This window comes from Aegilops tauschii, chromosome 5 (assembly GCF_002575655.3).
Source record: "Aegilops tauschii subsp. strangulata cultivar AL8/78 chromosome 5, Aet v6.0, whole genome shotgun sequence".
In the NCBI taxonomy this organism is placed as follows: Eukaryota; Viridiplantae; Streptophyta; class Magnoliopsida; order Poales; family Poaceae; genus Aegilops; species Aegilops tauschii.
In genome coordinates this window covers 449,364-469,512 of record NC_053039.3, presented here as the reverse complement: position 1 = coordinate 469,512, position 20,149 = coordinate 449,364, and the positions used below count along the sequence as shown (strand labels likewise).

Below are 20,149 nucleotides of genomic sequence, written 5' to 3'. Positions count from 1 at the left end.
CTTTGTTCCATTATTTTTTTATATATATTCAATAAAAAATCTCCATGAAGTTTCAGGTCATTTGGAGCTCGTAGAACTGCTATATCTGTTGTAGCTCTTTTAGGTTCAGAATCCCAGCTGCCGGTAATTTTCCTCTCCATGTAGATCTTGCAAATTAAGAGAGAAAAGACATTAGAATTGCACCATAAAATGGAATAATGACCAAAATCATTATAAATAATAGTATGAAAACATGATGCAAAATGGATGTATCAGGGAGACGTCACTGAGCCGTATGTGTGCATATATCGGAGGTGTCGTTTGTGCGGTGGTGGATCAGACTGGATCGCGAAGAAAGTACGACTACGCCAACCACGTTCATTAGAACATTTCTGCTTTCGGTCTACAAGGGTATGTAGACACTCTTACACTCGTTACTAGCATCTAGTAGATTGGATCTTGGGTGAATTCGTAGATATATTTTTTGTTTTCCAGACAACGATTCCCATCAACTCATCCTCTAACGTTGACTAGCTTCCCACCAAAGAAGTAAACATTGGGATACATCCTTGTCTCCGAAGTCTTTGGACATCCCTAACCCTACCATTTTACTTGTGGTTTACTTTGGTCACTTGACCTTGCATTCAATATAAATGATTGTTTATCTCACTTTAGCAATTGTTTAGGCACAACTTTATATTCCAGTAGTCCAAACTTTCTAATAATCAATGGAAAAATTGTTGTTGTTGACGGTACAAAAAACCGCCAGTGCCATCGGTAGGGTGGAGAGTGTAGATGAAAGTACCAGAGGGGACTTTGCACACGTTTTTTTAACCAGGTTCAGCCCCTCCTGGTAGAGGTAATACCCCACTCTTGTTTTCTTTTAAATTGATGTGGAAGTACCTCATGCAAGGGGGTTACAAGTGGAGGATGATGATGACTACCGAAGTCATCATCAAGTATCAATAAGGCAAAATGATTAGGGTTGGAGGTAGGAGAAGGGGGCTTTTTATAGTGTTTAACCTCAAGTAGTTATTTTCAGTCGTTTGACAACGTGCGCAAGGGCCAAGTTGGTCGTGCGCATGGGGTGTCTATAGATGAAAATACTATCCCGTGCGCACGGGGTTAAAGACCCCATGGGCACGGGGTGTTTAGAGGCATATGTAGTCCCCCGTGGGCACGAGATGTCCAGAGAGTAGGGAACTAGCCCGACAACCAGTGCTAGGTAAGCGCACAGGGTGTCCAGATCCTCCGGGGTGCGCACGGGGTGTCTAGAGGCATATGTAGTCCCCGTGGGCACGAGATGTCCAGAGAGTAGGGAACTAGCCCGACAACGCGTGCTAGGTAAGCGCACAGGGTGTCCAGATCCTCCGGGTTGCGCACGGGGTGTCCATATACCTTGACCATTTCCTATCGGCACAATAAGGGTATGGAAATGATGGCAAAGAAGCTCCCTTTCCAGTGGTAGGTGTAGGAAGGCAAGTATATAATTAGGGTGTTTCCACACCGTTATTCTTCCACCTTGCCCCTTGTTGATAATGCGGCTTCTCTACAACACAAATAAAACCAAAATTGGACCCTCGAGTCACCACAAAACCACGCCTTTTATCTTTTTTTTGGGAGGGGGGGGGGTCAATCCTCTCCATAATAAGCATCCTAGCTAGGAAAAAGATGAACTGAGATAAATCTGGACGATTGTCATTAGTTCCACAAATAATTATATTGCCATCACACCAAAAAAATCATTTAGAGCTAAATGCACTTTCACAAGGGATTGTGACGCCCATGAGTTAGACCCTTATCCAGAGGGTATTACCCACACATCACAATCGAATATCACCAGTGCCAAAAGCAGTATGGTTTAGCGCCGGAGAAGAGATGTTCCATCTCATACACGACCCCTCATAGAAATATCGTGGCCCTTAAGAAAGGCGGCACCACAGCTTCGAAACGACGCCCTCGAGAAAGCGAAGGCGTGAGTCTCAGCGAAAGGAACCGCAACCCGGTCTCCTCGAAAACAAAACACGTCGCCACGCCACCGGTCAAACCTGGCCTTCGCCACCACCTTAGAGGGAGCCAAGAGACGGGTCGTAAAACAGTATGTTGCCGAGGCGGGTGGAAAAGCGACAACCTTTTCTCGAGCCCTAAGACTCGTTTCCTTTATGTGTGTGTATATATATTTGTAGTCTTCTTTTCTTTCCTATTATTATTATTATTATCAGCTTGGACCTGGCAACTCACTAGTGTGTCACTCTTACTAGTTTTTTGGGGAGAGAAAAAGGAAAAGTGCGGGGGAAGAAGAAGATGAAGAGAAGAGAAGGGGAAAATATCGCCGCGGCGGGGAAGCAAGCCAAGCAAGAGGAAGGAAACCCTAGCCAGAGCTAGAGCCAGAGCCAGATAGATTGACAGAAACACCAAAAGCGCCGGTCGCCGGATCGCCACCACCAGGGCAGCCATCGCCATCGCCGCCGCCGAGGCACAGTCCCTCCCTCCCTCCCTCCCTACAGGCTACAGCAAGCAAGAAAGCGAGCAGGCAAGGAGGGGGGGATGGCGGACAGCGGCGGGGTCAGCGCCAACAACGCCGCCGCCGGCAACGACGACGAGGAGGGCAACACCGCCCCGTTCCCCGAGACGGTACCTCCCTCCCTCCCTCTCCCTTCCCTTCCATTGATGGAGCTCAACACGAATGCAATCCATCCCCTCTACCAAGACACGCACGCCGTTTCTCAGCAGATCTGGTTGGCCAATCCCAATCAATTTTGATTCAGTTTGGTTTGCTTAATTCACTTCACCAAAGAAACGACTTTTTACTCTCATCATGCCGGCCACTAGGTCTTATCTTGATTTCTGATTACAAAATGAAAAGATATGCAACATTCAGCGCTTGGTCTTACAGACACAGACACGCCTTAGATTAGATGTGCGAGCGATGAATGCCGATTAACTCACCACTGCCTCTCGTTTGCCCTTATCATCAATCAGGTCCAGATAGGAGGATCTCCCGAGTACAGGGTCGAGAGGAAGCTCGGCAAAGGTGGCTTTGGCCACGTCTTTGTCGGCCGCCGCCTAACCGGTGGCAACGGCCGGGGCGCCGGTGCTCAGGAGGTGCTAATCTCTCTCTGTCTCTCTGTTTGTTTGTTTGTGCTTTTTTCTCATTCATTCATATGTCTTGCAAGAAAGAAAAGAAAAAAAAAGAAAAAAGTTTTGGTTCTGCTGATAACTCCCTTTTTATTTGTAGGTTGCAATAAAATTTGAGCACAACACCAGCAAGGGGTGCAACTACGGCCCTCCATACGAGTGGCATGTCTATTCGTAAGTCCCTATTCTGTCAGCGTTCCTTGTCACAACTTCATGCTTCGCGTCATCATCTTTGTCATGACGTTATATATATAACAGTGCTCTTGGAGGTACTCATGGTGTGCCCAAGGTGCATTATAAAGGCCGTCAGGGTGACTACTATGTCATGGTATGAATTATTGTCCTTTTCCGACCGTTTTGCTGGATGACGTTACCCTTGGACCAGAACGTTTTGTTTTATCCCTCTTGTGAAACTGCAGATCATGGATATGCTGGGGCCTAGCTTGTGGGATTCCTGGAATTCAGCAGGGCAGACGTGAGTTTCTTTCTTCTCTTACTAGTCTTCCTAACGGCTTAGACCGACTTCCTTTTATTTTTATCTGGTTCTAATCAAGGAAGCTGTTTAGTAGCTGCTTCTCTTAGAAGGCGCTCTTTCTGAACATACAACCACACTGTTATGAATGTCTACTTGCTTCATATACCATACATTTTCTGTTTATAAATATAACAGTTGTTTGTGCTGTATTCCTGTATCTAAGATGTTTGAAGCAGAAATTATCGTTTTTCCTGCACCCATTACATTGTTCTCACACTAGCAAGCTCTTTTGTTGCATGTGAAGAAAAAAATTGGTTAGAATTTACATATCTACGTGAGAATGGTGTAGTTGAAGGGCCGAGTCTTGACTATTTTTTTTTTCACGCTCGATGATTTTTTTTCATCCTGCACCTATTCCTAAATTTTGCAGTGTAGTTTGTTATTTCCTGGTTTTCTAACTTGTGTCGAAAACTTTCAGCATGCCATCAGAAATGGTAGCTTGTATTGCTGCAGAGGCCATTTCTATCCTGGAAAGCATGCATTCTAAAGGGTAAGCAGGCATCCGAAGGTTAGCTATGTTTGATCCATTAGCCATTCTCCCTCTTTTCTCATGATGCTTCTATAAGTTTCTTTCAGATATGTACATGGAGATGTCAAACCTGAGAATTTTCTTCTCGGTCAGCCTGGAACTCCTCAAGAAAAGAAACTTTTTCTTGTAGATCTTGGATTAGGTAAACAAACCTCTTCATCCATATTCTTGCTACTTGTTAGTTTACACTGCAGCGGTGAAAGTTCCGAGTGTTCTGGTAGAATACTGTTGCTAGTGTACTGGTAGTTTAGATGACTCAAACTTGATAATCTTGACTGCTTTAGACCTTCAGTGTTCCATGTTACTTTGTGTCTGGAAATTTGGATCATGTAAGATTTTTTTTTCATTTGGCAGCAACAAAGTGGAAAGATCCTGCTACTCAACAGCATGTTGATTATGATCAACGTCCGGATGCCTTCAGGTCTGCCATGCCTTAAATTTGTTAGTTCCATACGATCTTATATATCTGCAGAGTGCAGATGTTCTAAATCTTGCCTTCCTGATGTAGAGGAACAGTCAGGTATGCTAGTGCCCATGCGCATTTAGGAAGAACTGCAAGCAGGAGAGATGACTTGGAATCACTGGCTTATACACTAGTATTTCTCCATCGAGGCAGGTTGCCATGGCAAGGATACCAGGTACCGTATTGTCTAATCTATTTAGTTTTTTTGTCCGTTCACCATCATTTTGTAGCATCTCTGTTTGAGAATCTCATATAGATATTGTGTGTGTGTGTGTGTGTGTGTGTGTGTGTGTGTGTGTGTGTGTGTGTTTGCAGGGTGATAATAAATCATTTCTGGTGTGCAAGAGAAAGATGAGTACGTCACCTGATATCCTTTGCGGCCTCTGTCCTCAACCTTTTAAGCTATTTCTTGAGACTGTAGTCAACATGAAGTTTGATGAGGAACCAAACTACTCCAAGTTGATTTCTTTGTTCGATGTTCTAATTGGACCAAACCCTTCCATCAGACCAATCAATACCGATGGAGCCCAAAAGGTTTGTGTTAGGGCATTGCACATGATTTGAAGTTATCAAGTGAACCTGAAAACACTGCATGTGTTACTAAATTCTTTCATTCCATGCAGGTAGGGCAGAAGCGTTCTAGGCTGATTAATGACGACGACGATAGCAATGCAAGAAAGAAGATTCGCCTGGGTGTTCCAGCAACACAGTGGATTTCAGTGTATAATTCTAGATCACCCATGAAACAGAGGTACGGTTCTGATTCTCAAGCTAATTCTCTCCTCTATTCTTGAACTGAAAAAGGCCCATGATTTCCTTCTGTACACTTTTGTTGCATGATCCGCGGAGATCATAGTGTTTGCTTGCCGCTTTGTTTTAGTGAAACCCACAGGATCATATTAGGATTTCTTTTGACAGTTATTTACTGGTTCAAGTTCAGCTTTGAGGGTTTACCCTAGTTGTTACAATCATAAAGCAACTCACAGACTTACTTTAGATGTATTCACGGAACCTGCGTACCGCATACTTTCCAGCACATTGTGCTTACATCTTAGGCTCATACTGGCTTCTGTATACACATGTTGTTGTTAGCCATGGTCAGTTATGCACAGTGCTTTGTGTTGGCAAAAAATGCCTCACATAAGACTTTTCTTGTATGATCCAACTATGATAAGACAGGCAATTTGCCTGTCGTGTATGTGATGATCCTTCCCTGATATGATGTATTGTAATGCCCTCTTACGCATAGCAATACGGTAAAAAGTTACCTTTCCACCGAGACCTGTGAAGCTCATGCGCCACATCCCATATATTTCCATTTGCAGGGTTGCCTGTAGTTTATAATCTGTTAGGAGAACTCAAGTATAGTATAAATGAAGGAAACTTTACAATCTTTGCTGGGAACCAAAATATGCTGACAATCTACAGTATTCTCCTAAATTGTTTGCATCGATTGTTGCACCATCATCATCTTTTTATGTACTAGTTTATTTGTATACAGGCTGATTAACTTTTACCCTTGATAGGTACCACTACAATGTGGCTGACAATAGGTTAGCGCCACACGTGGAGAAAGGAAATGAGGATGGTCTGCTGATAAGCTCAATATCATCATGTGTTGATCTTTGGGCAATCATTATGGATGCTGGAACTGGCTTCACGGATCAAGTCTATGAGCTGTCTCCACATTTCCTTCACAAGGTAGAAGAAACTTCCCATCTGTCCCTCGTGTAACTTAATTCTCCTCATTTGCACTCATTTTAACCAAAAAAAACAGGACTGGATTATGGAACAATGGGAGAAAAATTTCTACATCAGTTCTGTTGCTGGCGCGAATATTGGAAGCTCTCTTGTAGTGATGTCCAAAGGTATGCATATCTTTTGTGTTACGTATAGTCTTTAATTTCCATATCTGTCACAAATGTTGCGGTATAGATAGTAAGCATGTCTCTCGTGGTGAGTCTAGTTGTCTTGCAATGTAGCACATCCGTGTGAATCAGCCACTAAGAAGTAAACCTGGAGAGGAGAGCGAAGTCACTGCTCCAAATCCGCTGGTATTCCAACAGCAGGATCAGTCATCTGAAATACCAGGAACAGGCACCTTCCATCAAAGTGTCCTGCATAGGCATCTGTCATATTTTCTCTGCTTACCAGATTGTAGTTGCCATCTTTTGATGGGAGCCCCTGTTCATGATTCTTTTGTTGCTTTTTATTTATTTATTATATATGTAATTGCTTAGCTGGTGCTGTAATATGTGGTATATCATCTGATGATTGGCAGGCACACCATACACGCAGCAGTCCTACAAGGTGAGCGATTCCTTCCCGTTTAAATGGATAAACAAGAAGTGGAAGGAAGGCTTCTACGTGACGTCGATGGCGACATCAGGCAGCCGATGGGCCATAGTCATGTCACGCAACGCTGGGTTCACCGACCAGGTGAGATTGTGGTTTCATCATTCTTTCTGAAGCATTTAAATAAATAAATGGAGCAAAACATGAGTTGTGTATGGCTTTTTTTCACTCGATATTTCCTTCCGCACGCCACTGCTCGCAAAGGTTTTTTTGTAACAAATCATGGTTCCCCGAGTTGGCGTCGCCTGTCTTGTTGGTGGTCTGAGAGTTTGACTTTGTAAAACGTTGTAACTGCTGTGGTGGCAGGTGGTGGAGCTGGACTTTCTGTACCCGAGCGAGGGCGTCCACCGGCGGTGGGACAACGGGTACCGGATCACGGCGATGGCGGCGACCATGGACCAGTCGGCCCTGATCCTGAGCATGCCGAGGCGCCGGCCTCGGGACGAGACGCAGGAGACCCTGCGGACGTCGCAGTTCCCCAGCGCGCATGTCAAGGTATGCAGCATGCTTGAACCCTCCCTCCCTCCCTAGTGAAGCAGCAAGTTGTTATGGATTGGGGAGCTTTTGCTTTTGCTGACCGAGTTTGTGTGGCAATGGGATGAAAATGTTGCAGGACAAGTGGGCCAAGAACCTCTACCTCGCCGGGATCTGCTACGGGCGAACGGTGGCCTAGGGGTAGCATAGCCATAGCCATGGCTGCCGGCGGAGCGAGCTGGATGCAATGCATCCTTGCTAATAACTAGTAGGTCCTATTTATCCAGACCTGATTCTTGTTGCTGACACCAACCCAACCCCCACCCCATCCCATTCATGTGTATATTTTCATGGAGCCGAGCATTGGTGGTCAGCAGCAGGAGGATCTGCTTGCTTAATTTTAATTTTAGTTTTAATTACTGCCGCATCGATTGTAGCGCGTTGTTTGTTTGTTTGTTTGTTTGTTTGTTTGGATGGTGAATGAATGAATGAATGAATTTCCTCCTTAATCATGTAATGTAATGTTGTAGTAGAGTACCACCTTATCTAACTGCTAGTCATGATGATGATTATGTTGCTGGTCTCTTGTACCATGTTTTTCATCAAAATCTACTACTACTACTATGTGTAAAAAAAAAAGCTATCGAGTACTAAATCGCTTCTAAATGCATCAACAAAAAGATGAGGATTATTATCAGTCAACAGACAAACAAATATTATTGTACAATCAGTGAATACATATATGTATATGAAGGTAACAAAATTGCCAATCTAAATGCACCCCCTTGTAGCGATAAATCACGAGTGTATATTGGTCGTATTCCATGGATAATAGATAAGTATGGCCCATGGATCTGCACAAGTGCAGTTAAAGCCCCATTGATGACCACACTGATCCCACATTATTGATTAGAGGAGTTCTTTCAGTTATTTGCAGCGTACATTAACCATAACCTGCACCACTGCATGTATTTTCTCCCCATCCCTTGTTCATTCTGCAGCTCCTCTCGTACTCATCTTGCTTCTCTTGTTTTTGCTCTTCGTTCAGGGCATGGCTAGCTAGAACTCATACATGGAGATTTAGACTTTCTTTTCAAAAAAAAATGGAGATGTGGAATTGTAGCTACAGCAGTTCATCTCTCTCTCTCTCTCTCTCAGCTTTGGTATTTATGTGTCACTCAATGACTGTCTAAGAGCAATCCATATCCTCACCCTCTCTTTCTCTCGGATCTTCTCTGTCGTGCCAACTTTTTATATCCATCAGCTCCTTCAACACCAGCATTTTATGTTCATGTCATAGTGTTATTCATGTCTTCATCAATGTCCTACATCGATTCTCCAGCTCCTCTCATGGGAGTTTTTTTACGATGTGGCTGAATCATAGCTCACACATCAAGTAATCCCGTGTAAATAAATTTGCTCTATACCCAGCCAATCTGATGATAAGATTCAACAATGTCCTTCATACACCCACCTGCATGAAGCATATCTAAAATACATGCCCTGCACAAGCCACCCCCATTAACTCGTACTGACTGCATAAAGACTTGTAAATGCTATGCAGGCCATCAAGTACCCAGCAGGGATTAATTCAACACATCTGACAGAGTGCCAAAACCCAACTCCCAGACAAAGTGCATACGAATTTAAAGTGCCATGGCCCACTCACTGCTGCGTATTCCAATGTATTATTGAGTAGCTGTGATCGTATTGAAAAATGTCCTATATTAATTACTAATCTCAAAGCACAAGCGGGCGGCCGAGATTTCGGCATCGCGTGGCACCATGTCTCAAAAATCCACGTCACCCCTTGTAGTCCCTCCCTTCCAAAATTCTTATCTTAAATTTGTCTAAAAAATACAGATGTATCAAATCACATTTTAGTATTAGATACATCCGTATCTAGACAAATCTAAGACAAGAATTTTGGGTCTTGTCTTAGATTTGTCTAAAAAATACAGATGTATCAAGTCACGTTTTAGTATTAGATAGATACATCCATATCTACAGAAATCTAAGACAAGAATTTTGGGTTTTGTCTAAATAAATACAAATGTATCAAGTCACGTTTTCGTATTAGATATATCCGTATCTAGACAAATTTAAGACAAGATTTTTGGAACGGATGGGATGGGGTACAAAAGAAAAGCTGTTGGAGGTCAAAACATGACAAGAAAAAGTAATAAGGAAGGAAAGAAAAGAAGCGATTTTGTTTCGTTTTGTTGATGCATTTTTGTTGGAGGGAGGCGGAGGCGGAGGCGTACAAGTGGCCTTTGCTACACCAACCAATCTTCTTGTTGGGGACGATCCAGAGAGCAGCCATGGCCATGCCCGGCCTCCTCCCCAAGCTCCTCCCTCCATCCATCATCTCTCAACGACGGTGGTTATCTCACCGCCGGCCACCGCCAGTCCACCACGCCACCACCAGAATCAGAAGCAGCAGCGACTCCTCCACCACCACCACACCCGCGACAACGACGACGTCTCCGGCGGCGGTGAAGCTCACCTACCTCGAGTTCAACGGCTGGCTGTGGGAGCTGCCCGGCGGCTTCCGCGTCCTCGTCGACCCCATCCTCGTCGGCAACCTCGACTTCGGCATCCCATGGCTCTTCGACGCCGCCAAGAAGACCCTCCCCAAGTCCCGGCTAGAGCCGGACGGCCTCCTCGCCGGCGCCGGCGTCGACCTGCTGCTCATCACCCAGAGCCTCGACGACCACTGTCACCTCCGCACCCTCACCGAGCTCGCCGCCGTCCGCCCCGGCCTCCCCGTCGTCGCCACGCCCAACGCGCGCCCCATCCTCTCCGCCCTCCCCTTCACCCACGTCACCTACCTCGAGCCCGGCCAGTCCACCGCCGCCGCCGCCGCCGCCGCCACCGTGCTCGCCACCGCCGGCCCCGTGCTCGGCCCGCCGTGGCAGCGCCCCGAGAACGGCTACATCGTCACCGCCGCCGCCGGGGGCAAAAACACCAGCGTCTACTACGAGCCGCACTGCGTGTACGACGCCGGGTTCCTGCGGGACAGGGCGCTGCGCGCCGACGTGCTCATCACGCCCGTCGTCAAGCAGCTCCTCCCGGCCGACTTCACCCTCGTCTCCGGGCAGGAGGACGCCGTGGAGCTCGCCAGGCTGCTCCGCCCCACCTACGTCGTGCCCATGAGCAACGGCGAGTTCGACGCCAAGGGGATCCTCGCCGCCCTCGTCTCCACCCGGGGCACCATCCAGGCCTTCAGGGCCATGCTCGCCGACGCGCTCCCCGACGCAAAGGTCGTCGAGCCCACCCCCGGCGTGCCGCTCCACCTCCGCTTCGACGACAACGACAACAACAACAATTCATCAACATCATCATCATCATCATCGTAGATTAGTTCCATTCTCCATTCATATTGCAACAAAACAAGGCAGAGAGAGAGAGCAAAGATTAGTTCTTAGAAGAATACTATCATACATGTAAGTATGATACTACGATCTTTTTCCTTTTGATTTGAAGGATAAGCATAATACAATCTTATTACAAGTGTATTCTACTGTACATGGCAAGATCAGTTTCATGGATTGATGCCGGTCAGTCTATAACCATTCCATCCTCATCCTCATCCTCATCCTCATCCTCATCCTCATCCGGCGAGGGCGAGGGCGAGGGCGGCGCGGCGTGGCCGAGATGAACCCAAAAGGACTGCAGCAGGGCCTTGGAGCCCAGGAATTGCCCGCCGGAGTCCGACTCCATGTCGTAGCACCAGGGGCCGCCGTGATCCCCACCGCCCAACGCCATAACCGGTCCCTGTTGCTCCTGCTCTGCCGCCTTGGCGACGAAGAAGAGGCGGCCGTCGGAGGCGGCGAGCTCCGCCTGGATCACCTGCGGCCGGCCATAGAGCCTGGGAAGGTACACCTTGTCCGCCATGGATTCGACGACCGGCTTTGCCACCGCCACCGACGATGTTGTTCCGGTGAAAAGGGACTGGCCGTCCAATGACTTGACCCTCTTCCATGCCATCTTGGCCTCGTCGAGCCTCAGCACGTAGATGGGCCGAGCTCCGTTGCTGCCCGTCAGGACGGCGAGCAGCTCCGAGCGCGAGCCGACGAGGTGGCAATTCTTGTAGGCGAGCTCCGGGCCGAAGCCGGCGGGCTTGGGGAGCACGCTCCATGTCGCCTCGCCGGGATCGTAGACCCCTAGAGCGCCCTCCTGTCCAAGGCAGTAGAGCATCCCCTTGTGCATCACCGGGCTGCAGCAGCAGGACATTCTGAACTCGCTCTGCTCCTCCACGCTCTTCCAGCCGCCGCCGCCGCCTCCCCAGCTCTCGACCCTGACGGTAACCATACCGGAGAAGACGGCGAACACGTCGAAGCAGCAGTCGTTGGGAGGGTTGCCGGTGTTGTTGTTGCGGCCATTGTCAACGCCGTCGTGGCGGCGCGGCGCGCAGCTCATGAACCCCCGATCGTCGCCCTCCCGCTCGGGCGTCTCGTGCACGGACCCGTCCAGGAGGTTGGCGAACACGACGGTCCTGCCCGGCGTCTTGACCATGACCCACCCGCCGGCGCCCGCCGAGAAGACCCTGCCGCCCTCGGGCAGGGGAGGCGCGGCGAGGACGAACGTCTTGTGCAGGTGGGGGCTGTAGCAGCGGACGGCGCCGGCGGCGGTGAGCGTGGCGCTGAGCAGCACGGGCGCGGCGTCAGCCGGGTACACCGGGAACGCGCACGACCGCCAGTGCCTGCAGACGGCGCCGAACCGGGGCACGTCGGCGAGAGGGAGCCGGCCGCAGACGAGGGCCAGCAGCTCCGGCAGGAAGCCCGCCCAGTCCGGCCCCTGCTCCTGCTCCATGTCCGTCGTCTCGCAGCTGATCTCCAGTCCTGCAGCAGCAGATGCAGAGCCATGGGGTGGTGACGGGAGGCCGAGCGCGGCGACTGATCGGGATCGGATCGGAGTTTCGTGGTGGGTACCTCGCATCCGGGCGTCGAGGTCATGGTGGTGGTCGTAACGGGGCCGCTTGTTGAGGGGGGCGTGGTCGTGGGCGGCCGGGGAGTGGCGCTTGGCGACGGAGAGCGAGGAGAGGAGGGAGGAGATCTCCGGCACGCCGCCGCCGCTTGGGTCGCGGTGGCAGCAGGGCTTCTTGGCGCTCCTCTCGGCGGCTGCCGGCGGCGTCGACCTCTTGGCCCGATCCAGCATCCCGGTCCCGATCTGCTTCCCCTCCCCTGCTCGGTATGGGTATGTATCCGCCATTGATGAACTCCAGAGCAGAGCAGAGACTCCAATCGGGCACGGGACCAAGAACGGATTTTTATCTCACCACCAGATTTAAGGCCAGGACTTGATCCGTCGGTCCAAACAAAACCTGGACCGACTCAGCCTCTCACAACTTCCCTCAATTTTAATTTTTACCCACCTGATAAGTGACACGAAGCGCTCCGGATCTGATTTTTTTATAACTAAAATTGCCATAAAAAAAAGAAAAAAACAAACTCCCTCTCGTTTTTTGGCAGTGCCATGACGTCAGAGAGTGTTTCGTCCTCGCGGATTCGATTATTTGGTCTGACGTGTTTATGTTGTTGTGTCAAGCTTTTTTGTTGGTTTGATTGTGATTTTTTTTTTTCATCGACGCCATGGTGAAGATATAGTGATTCGACGGCCTGCACTTCTACGGGATCATCCCCGGCCCAAGTACATTCATCGATCAATGCTTCCTATCTTTCTAGATGGGCGACTCAAGGCGCTTTCAGAAATCATTATTGGTAATGTTCGTGCGGATGAAAGAGTGGCAATATCGTTGTTTCAGTCTAATTGCAGCCTCTTTACCCAAGTCTTTGAAGTATTTCTTCTACCAGAAATTGATACCGCGAAAAAGGTGTTTACAAGAGATTTTCTTTGTATTTTCTTAAATCTTAGATTCAAATCAGTGTACCTGTAATTGTTATGAGTATGAATAAAGTTACATGCATTTCTCAAAAGAAATAAAAAGAACCTAGTCTCTGCTTATGGTAATCCGGAGATTGAGCTCGTAGCGGCCACCGCCAAGCTTGCGTCACTGCAAGTCTGCAACAACTAAATTTACTTCTTTGATTAAAATTACTTTTATTAATTTAAATTACTTTTACTTTGACCCCACTTAACAGTTCGGTGGTTCGTACAACTCGGAAAAGAAGAAAATGAAACTACAAAAGAAACTATGTCTTCGCCCTTCATTGACTTCAGATGAATGCCTTCAAGTGTATTATTTTCAACACGAATGTCTTCACGAACCACCAATGTCTTTAATGTCTTCATACATTTTTAGGGGTCATCTTCGATGGGTAAACCGAATCAATAGGGACTTCTACCTGTGCTCTGCTGTGAATCTCACAAACACATTAGTCCTTCAACCAGATTTGTTGTCAATACTCCAAAACCAACTAGGGATGTCACTAGATGCATTTACATTCTCTCTCTTTTTGGTGATTGATGACAAATGGTCGAAGTTTTCAACGGGAATAAAACATATGAAGATAAGGTACAAAGTGATTGGCTTCATGAAGTGGTAGGGGCTCTCCCTGAAAATGTGCATATATGTAATTTGCATTTGAATACAAATGCACATGGCAAGTTGTACTTTGTGGAGATCTCCCTCTTTTCATGAAGTCAATGTGCATACAGATAATACTTTGAAGATAATGAAATGCACAATTATATATGGGTGTCTGCTATATGACTTCATGCGCATAAGGTCAAAATTTTGTAGTGCGCAACAAGAAACAACAGCAAATGTAGCAGACGTCCATCAGGACTTCAGTTTACAACCTAAATACCAAATGTTCAAGAACGAGAGTTGCAAACTTAACAAAATATAGCATACCCGACCCAAAAGTCCCCGCTTGAAGACTATCAACCCATATGCTTCTCCCCTTTTGTCATCGAATGACCAAAAAGGTGTTAAGACACATAGGGTGTCTAAGCGTTCCCGAAAGACGGTGTTGAAGATGTTGGTGCAGCCGGGTCGATGTCGGAGTTCGCTGGTGCAGAAGGGCCTGATGCAGTGTCGCGATGCGGTGAAGTTGTTGCTAGAGAAGTGGCATCATCTTCTTCATCAAGCAGTTGCACGTGTACAGTAGGCGCAAAAGAAGAGTAGCCCGAGCATTCAATGGATGGCGTAGCACGCCACTTCTCATTGGATGGGGGCTTGGAGCCAAACTTGAAAGTTTCCTTGAAGCCATCGGCAGCAAGGTCTTCTTCAGAGCATACTAGAGTGAGGCTCTTCCAAGCATGCCTATTGGCTTCATGAGCGACAAACGCATTTTTGGTAGAAAGATTTCTGATGCGATTGACGTCACCAAGTAGACTCTGCATTTGACGCTTCGGCTAGTCATGATGCTTATCTTGCTTATGATGAAGAGAAACTAGAAGTTTTCTGTCTGTCAGTACCCTTGGGCGCTTCTAAGGCCTTGGTGGAACAACACTGGTAGTGGCTTCAGTATCTGCTTGTCGTGGTTGCCGAAACTGACAACAAGTCCAGTACTAGTGGAAGCCACATTGGGAAGGTGAATGGCTTCCATGTATGCAGAGTGGCTAGGTTCCACAAGTCTTGGATCTTTGTCTGCTGAAGGGTAGATGACTTCATGAGGAGCATCGACTTCAGGCAGAAATACATGATGTGTACAACCAAAGGGTTCATATTGCATAGATGAACGAGTCTTAATGGGGCGCATGATCCATGGCGCATAGATCTTGAGTCCAAACAGATCCATGCCAGAAGCTACAAGTTGCCTGATGAAGAAGTCATGTGTATTGAACTGTATGCCATTGACAACATAGTAGACCAGTGTCTTCATGGCTCCTTCAAGCTGGATTGAAGATGAATGCCCTTTGATAAGCCATAGAGTGTGCCAAAGAATGTGATAAACAGTGCGAGGCAGATACTCAAGGTCCTTGACAAAGAAAGCAGTGGGGCAATCAGCTTCAATTCGCATTGGTTTTATCATAGTGAGCATCTAGGTCATATTGGGCTCATGCCTTTGGAAGATGCTTTCAACTTCCTTCTCATAGGCTTCACAACCTGGATTATAGTTGTCACCCGGAGTGGGCAGGTTGGTTAGCTCAAGGAGCTCTTGAGCATGAGCCGTGTGATGCACACCACCTGTCATCACTGGTACAGCGAGCTGCTATACAAATGGTTTTTAACCCCTTTCCGCGATGACATTTTAAACCATCGCCAAGTGAGTGTGGGCGATAGGGGGAATCCTTCCACACAACCCAGAAACCGTCGGGGATAGGTAGTAGGAATGCATACGTTTTGCATAACTAAGCGTATGCGATGTGGGCATCTATCCCAAACGCGATTCTTCACACAACTGTTTGTGATATAATGAATATCCCAAAGGCTCCATCTTTGCAACTCGTGTGTGCTGGCATTACCATTGCACACACTATTATGTGGTGCAACGTTTACGATGCACACTCCATCAAAAACAGTTCATGATTGCCAAGCGTGTGCGATCAGGAGACTAGCACACACATTCACTTCTCCCGAACCGTATGCGAAATGTAATTAAGAAGATTACCTAATCATTGTATGAGTGTCGGATAGGATTACGAAATGTCGGACCATCGTACCAGTGTCGTACAGGATAACTATCACACACGCTATTATGTGATGCAACGTTTACGATGCCTACGACATCCAAAATAGTTCATGCTTGTAAACCGTGTACGATAAGGCGACTCTCACAAACATTTAGTTTGCTCGCTGAAGGAAATATGCCCTAGAGGCAATAATAAAGTTAATATTTATTTCCTTATTTCATGATAAATGTTTATTATTCATGCTAGAATTGTATTAACCGGAAACATAATACATGTGTGAATACATAGACAAAAACAGAGTGTTACTAGTATGCCTCTACTTGACTAGCTCGTTGAATCAAAGATGGTAAAGTTTCCTAGCCATAGACATGAGTTGTCATTTGATAAATGGGATCACATCATTAGGAGAATGATGTGATTGACTTGACCCATTCCGTTAGCTTAACACTTGATCGTTTAGTATGTTGCTATTGCTTTCTTCATGACTTATACATGTTCCTATGACTATGAGATTATGCAACTCCCGTTTACCGGAGGAACACTTTGTGTGCTACCAAACGTCACAATGTAATTGGGTGATTATAAAGGTGCTCTACAGGTGTCTCCGAAGGTACTTGTTGAGTTGGCGTATTTCGAGATTAGGATTTGTCACTCCGATTGTCGGAGAGGTATCTCGGGGCCCTCTCGGTAATGCACATCACTATAAGCCTTGCAAGCAATGTGACTAATGAGTTAGTTGCGGGATGATGCATTACGTAACGAGTAAAGAGACTTGCCGGTAATGAGATTGAACTAGGTATTGAGATACCGACGATCAAATCTCGGGCAAGTAACATACCGATGACAAAGGGAACAACGTATGTTGTTATGCGATTTGACCGATAAAGATCTTCGTAGAATATGTAGGAGCCAATATGAGCATCCAGGTTCCGCTATTGGTTATTGACAGGAAACGTATCTCGGTCATGTCTACATAGTTCTCGAACCCGTAGGGTCCACACGCTTAACGTTCGGTGACGATTTGTATTATGAGTTTATGTAATATGATGTATCGAAGGTAGTTCGGAGTCCCGGATGAGATTGGGGACATGACGAGGAGTCTCGAAATGGTCGAGACGTAAAGATCAATATATTGGACGACTATATTCGGACATCGGAAAGGTTCCGAGTGATTTGGGTATTTTTCAAAGTACCGGAGAGTTACGGGAATTCGCCGGGGAGTATATGGGCCTTATCGGGCTTTAGGGGAAAGAGAGAGGGGAGGCTGTGCGCCCCCCCCCCCCCCCCAAGGCTTAGTCCGAATTGGACTAGGGGGAGGGGCGGCGCCCCCTCCTTCCTTCTCTTCTCTTTTCCCTTTCCTTCTCTCCTACTCCTACTACTTGGGAGGGCTCCTAGTTCTACTAGGAAAGGGGGAATCCTACTCCCAGTGGGAGTAGGACTCCCCTAGGGCGCGCCATAGAGAGGGCCGGCCCTTCCCCTCCTCCACTCCTTTATATACGGGGAGGGGGGCACCCCTTGGAGACACAACAATTGATCATTGATCTCTTAGCCGTGTGCGGTGCCCCCTCCACCATATTCCACCTCGGTAATATCGTAGCGGTGCTTAGGCGAAGCCCTGCGTCGGTACCATCATCAACACCGTCATCACGCCGTCGTGCTGACGGAACTCTCCTGCAAAGCTCTGCTGGATCGGAGTTCGTGGGACGTCATCGAGCTGAACGTGTGCTGAACTCGGAGGTGCCGTGCGTTCGGTACTTGGATCGGTCGGATCGTGAAGACGTGCGACTACATCAACCGCGTTGTCATAACGCTTCCGCTTTCGGTCTACGAGGGTACGTGGACAACGCTCTCCCCTCTCGTTGATATGCATCACCATGATCTTGCGTGTGCGTAGGATTTTTTTGAAATTACTACGTTCCCCAACAGTGGTCAGAGCCAGGTTTATGCGTAGATGTTATATGCACGAGTAGAACACAAGTGAGTTGTGGGCAATACAAGTCATACTGCTTACCAGCATGTCATACTTTGGTTCGGCGGTATTGTTGGATGAAGCGGCCCGGACCGACATTACGCGTACGCTTACGCAAGACTGGTTCTACCGACGTGCTTTGCACACAGGTGGCCGACGGGTGTCAGTTTCTCCAACTTTAGTTGAACCGAGTGTGGCTACGCCCGGTCCTTGAGAAGGTTAAAACAACACTAACTTAACGAACTATCGTTGTGGTTTTGATGTGTAGGTAAGAACGGTTCTTGCTCAGCCCGTAGCAGCCACGTAAAACTTGCAACAACAAAGTAGAGGATGTCTAACTTGTTTTTGCAGGGCATGTTGTGATGTGATATGGTGAATGTTGGGAATCGTAGCATAATTTTAAAATTTTCCTACGCTCACCAAGATGCATCTATGGAGTCTACTAGCAATGAGGGGAAGGGAGTGCATCTACATACCCTTGTAGTTCGCGAGCGGAAGCGTTCCAATGAACGTGGATGACGGAGTCGTACTCGCCGTGATCCAAATCACCGATGACCGAGTGCCGAACGGACGGCACCTCCGCGTTCAACACACGTACGGTGCAGCGACGTCTCCTCCTTCTTGATCCAGCAAGGGGGAAGGAGAGGTTGATGGAGATCCAGCAGCACGACGGCGTGGTGGTGGATGTAGCGGGTCTCTGGCAGGGCTACGCCGAGCTTCTGCGAGACGGAGAGGTGTAACAGGGGAGGAGGGAGGCGCCCAAGGCTGTTGTGTTGCTGCCCTCCCTCCCCCCCTTTATATAGGCCCCCTGGGGGGGGGGCGCCGGCCCCAAGAGATGGGATCTCAAGGGGGGCGGTGGCCACAAGGGGGGGAAGGGGTGCCTTGCCCCCCAAGGCAAGGGGAAACTCCCCCCCTTTAGGGTTCCCAACCCTAGGCGCAGGGGGGGAGGCCCAAGGGGGGCGCCCCAGCCCACTAGGGGCTGGTTCCCTTCCACTTTCAGCCCACGGGGCCCTCTGGGACAGGTGGCCCCACCCGGTGGACCCCCGGGACCCTTCCGGTGGTCCCGGTACAATACCGGTAACCCCCAAAACTTTCCCGGTGGCCGAAACTGAACTTCCTATATATAATTCTTCACCTTCGGACCATTCCGGAACCTCTCGTGACGTCCGGGATCTTATCCGGGACTCCGAACAACTTTCGGGTTTCCGCATACATATATCTCTACAACCCTAGCGTCACCGAACCTTAAGTGTGTAGACCCTATGGGTTCGGGAGACATGCAGACATGACCGAGACGCCTCTCTGGTCAATAACCAACAGCAGGATTTGGATACCCATGTTGGCTCCCACATGTTCCACGATGATCTCATTAGATGAACCACGGTGTCGAGGATTCAATCAATCCGTATGCAATTCCCTTTGTCATTCGGTATGTTACTTGCCCGAGATTCGATCGTCGGTATCCCAATACCTTGTTCAATCTCGTTACCGGCAAGTCTCTTTACTCGTACCGCAATGCATGATCCCGTGACTAACGCCCTAGTCACATTGAGCTCATGATGATGCATTACCGAGTGGGCCCAGAGATACCTCTCCGTCACACGGAGTGACAAATCCCAGTCTCGATCCGTGCCAACCCAACAGACACTTTCGGAGATACCCGTAGTGCACCTTTATAGTCACCCAGTTACGTTGTGACGTTTGGCACACCCAAAGCACTCCTACGGTATCCGGGAGTTGCACGATCTCATGGTCTAAGGAAAAGATACTTGACATTGGAAAAGCTCTAGCAAACGAAACTACACGATCTTTTATGCTATGCTTAGGATTGGGTCTTGTCCATCACATCATTCTCCTAATGATGTGATCCCGTTATCAATGACATCCAATGTCCATAGTCAGGAAACCATGACTATCTGTTGATCAACGAGCTAGTCAACTAGAGGCTTACTAGGGACACGTTGTGGTCTATGTATTCACACATGTATTACGATTTCCGGATAATACAATTATAGCATGAATAATAGACAATTACCATGAACAAAGAATATAATAATAACCATTTATTATTGCCTCTAGGGCATATTTCCAACAGTCTCCCACTTGCACTAGAGTCAATAATCTAGTTACATTGTGATGAATCGAACACCCATTGCGTCCTGG

The 20,149-nt window shown here is 47.8% G+C and overlaps 3 protein-coding genes across 3 annotated transcripts; 2 read left to right on the top strand and 1 right to left on the bottom strand.

Moving 5' to 3' along the window:
* Nucleotides 1-2,199: 2,199 nt before the first annotated feature.
* Nucleotides 2,200-7,982, top strand: LOC109733256 (casein kinase 1-like protein HD16). The gene is made up of 16 exons (XM_020292451.4): nt 2,200-2,613; nt 2,962-3,084; nt 3,218-3,291; nt 3,376-3,445; nt 3,537-3,592; nt 4,071-4,142; nt 4,229-4,323; nt 4,536-4,602; nt 4,690-4,819; nt 4,960-5,178; nt 5,268-5,395; nt 6,171-6,345; nt 6,422-6,512; nt 6,926-7,083; nt 7,306-7,494; nt 7,613-7,982. Exons 1-16 carry the CDS (start codon nt 2,527-2,529, stop codon nt 7,670-7,672), a joined length of 1,794 nt encoding a protein of 597 aa, XP_020148040.1. The 5' UTR covers nt 2,200-2,526; the 3' UTR covers nt 7,673-7,982.
* Nucleotides 7,983-9,295: 1,313 nt separating this feature from the next.
* LOC109733255 (uncharacterized) lies at nt 9,296-10,991 on the top strand. Its single transcript, XM_020292450.4, has one exon. The coding sequence runs from the start codon at nt 9,699-9,701 to the stop codon at nt 10,830-10,832; it is 1,134 nt and encodes a 377-aa protein (XP_020148039.2). The 5' UTR covers nt 9,296-9,698; the 3' UTR covers nt 10,833-10,991.
* On the bottom strand, nt 10,895-12,810 carry LOC109733254 (F-box/kelch-repeat protein At1g57790). The gene is made up of 2 exons (XM_020292449.4): nt 12,408-12,810; nt 10,895-12,317 (listed from the first exon to the last, which is right to left on the bottom strand). The coding sequence occupies exons 1-2, from the start codon at nt 12,685-12,687 to the stop codon at nt 11,035-11,037; spliced, it is 1,563 nt and encodes a 520-aa protein (XP_020148038.1). The 5' UTR covers nt 12,688-12,810; the 3' UTR covers nt 10,895-11,034.
* Nucleotides 12,811-20,149: the final 7,339 nt, after the last annotated feature.

Bases quoted from the DNA above. Each gene is read 5' to 3' on its own strand.
- LOC109733255 (XM_020292450.4), top strand. From the start codon at position 9,699: ATGCATTTTTGTTGGAGGGAGGCGGAGGCGGAGGCGTACAAGTGGCCT.
- LOC109733256 (XM_020292451.4), top strand. From the start codon at position 2,527: ATGGCGGACAGCGGCGGGGTCAGCGCCAACAACGCCGCCGCCGGCAAC. The intron at 3,085-3,217 runs GTGCTAATCTCT...TTTTATTTGTAG, and splicing joins GGGGCGCCGGTGCTCAGGAG to GTTGCAATAAAATTTGAGCA. The intron at 6,346-6,421 runs GTAGAAGAAACT...CAAAAAAAACAG, and splicing joins CTCCACATTTCCTTCACAAG to GACTGGATTATGGAACAATG.
- LOC109733254 (XM_020292449.4), bottom strand. From the start codon at position 12,687: ATGGCGGATACATACCCATACCGAGCAGGGGAGGGGAAGCAGATCGGG. The intron at 12,318-12,407 runs GTACCCACCACG...CTGCTGCTGCAG, and splicing joins CCTCGACGCCCGGATGCGAG to GACTGGAGATCAGCTGCGAG.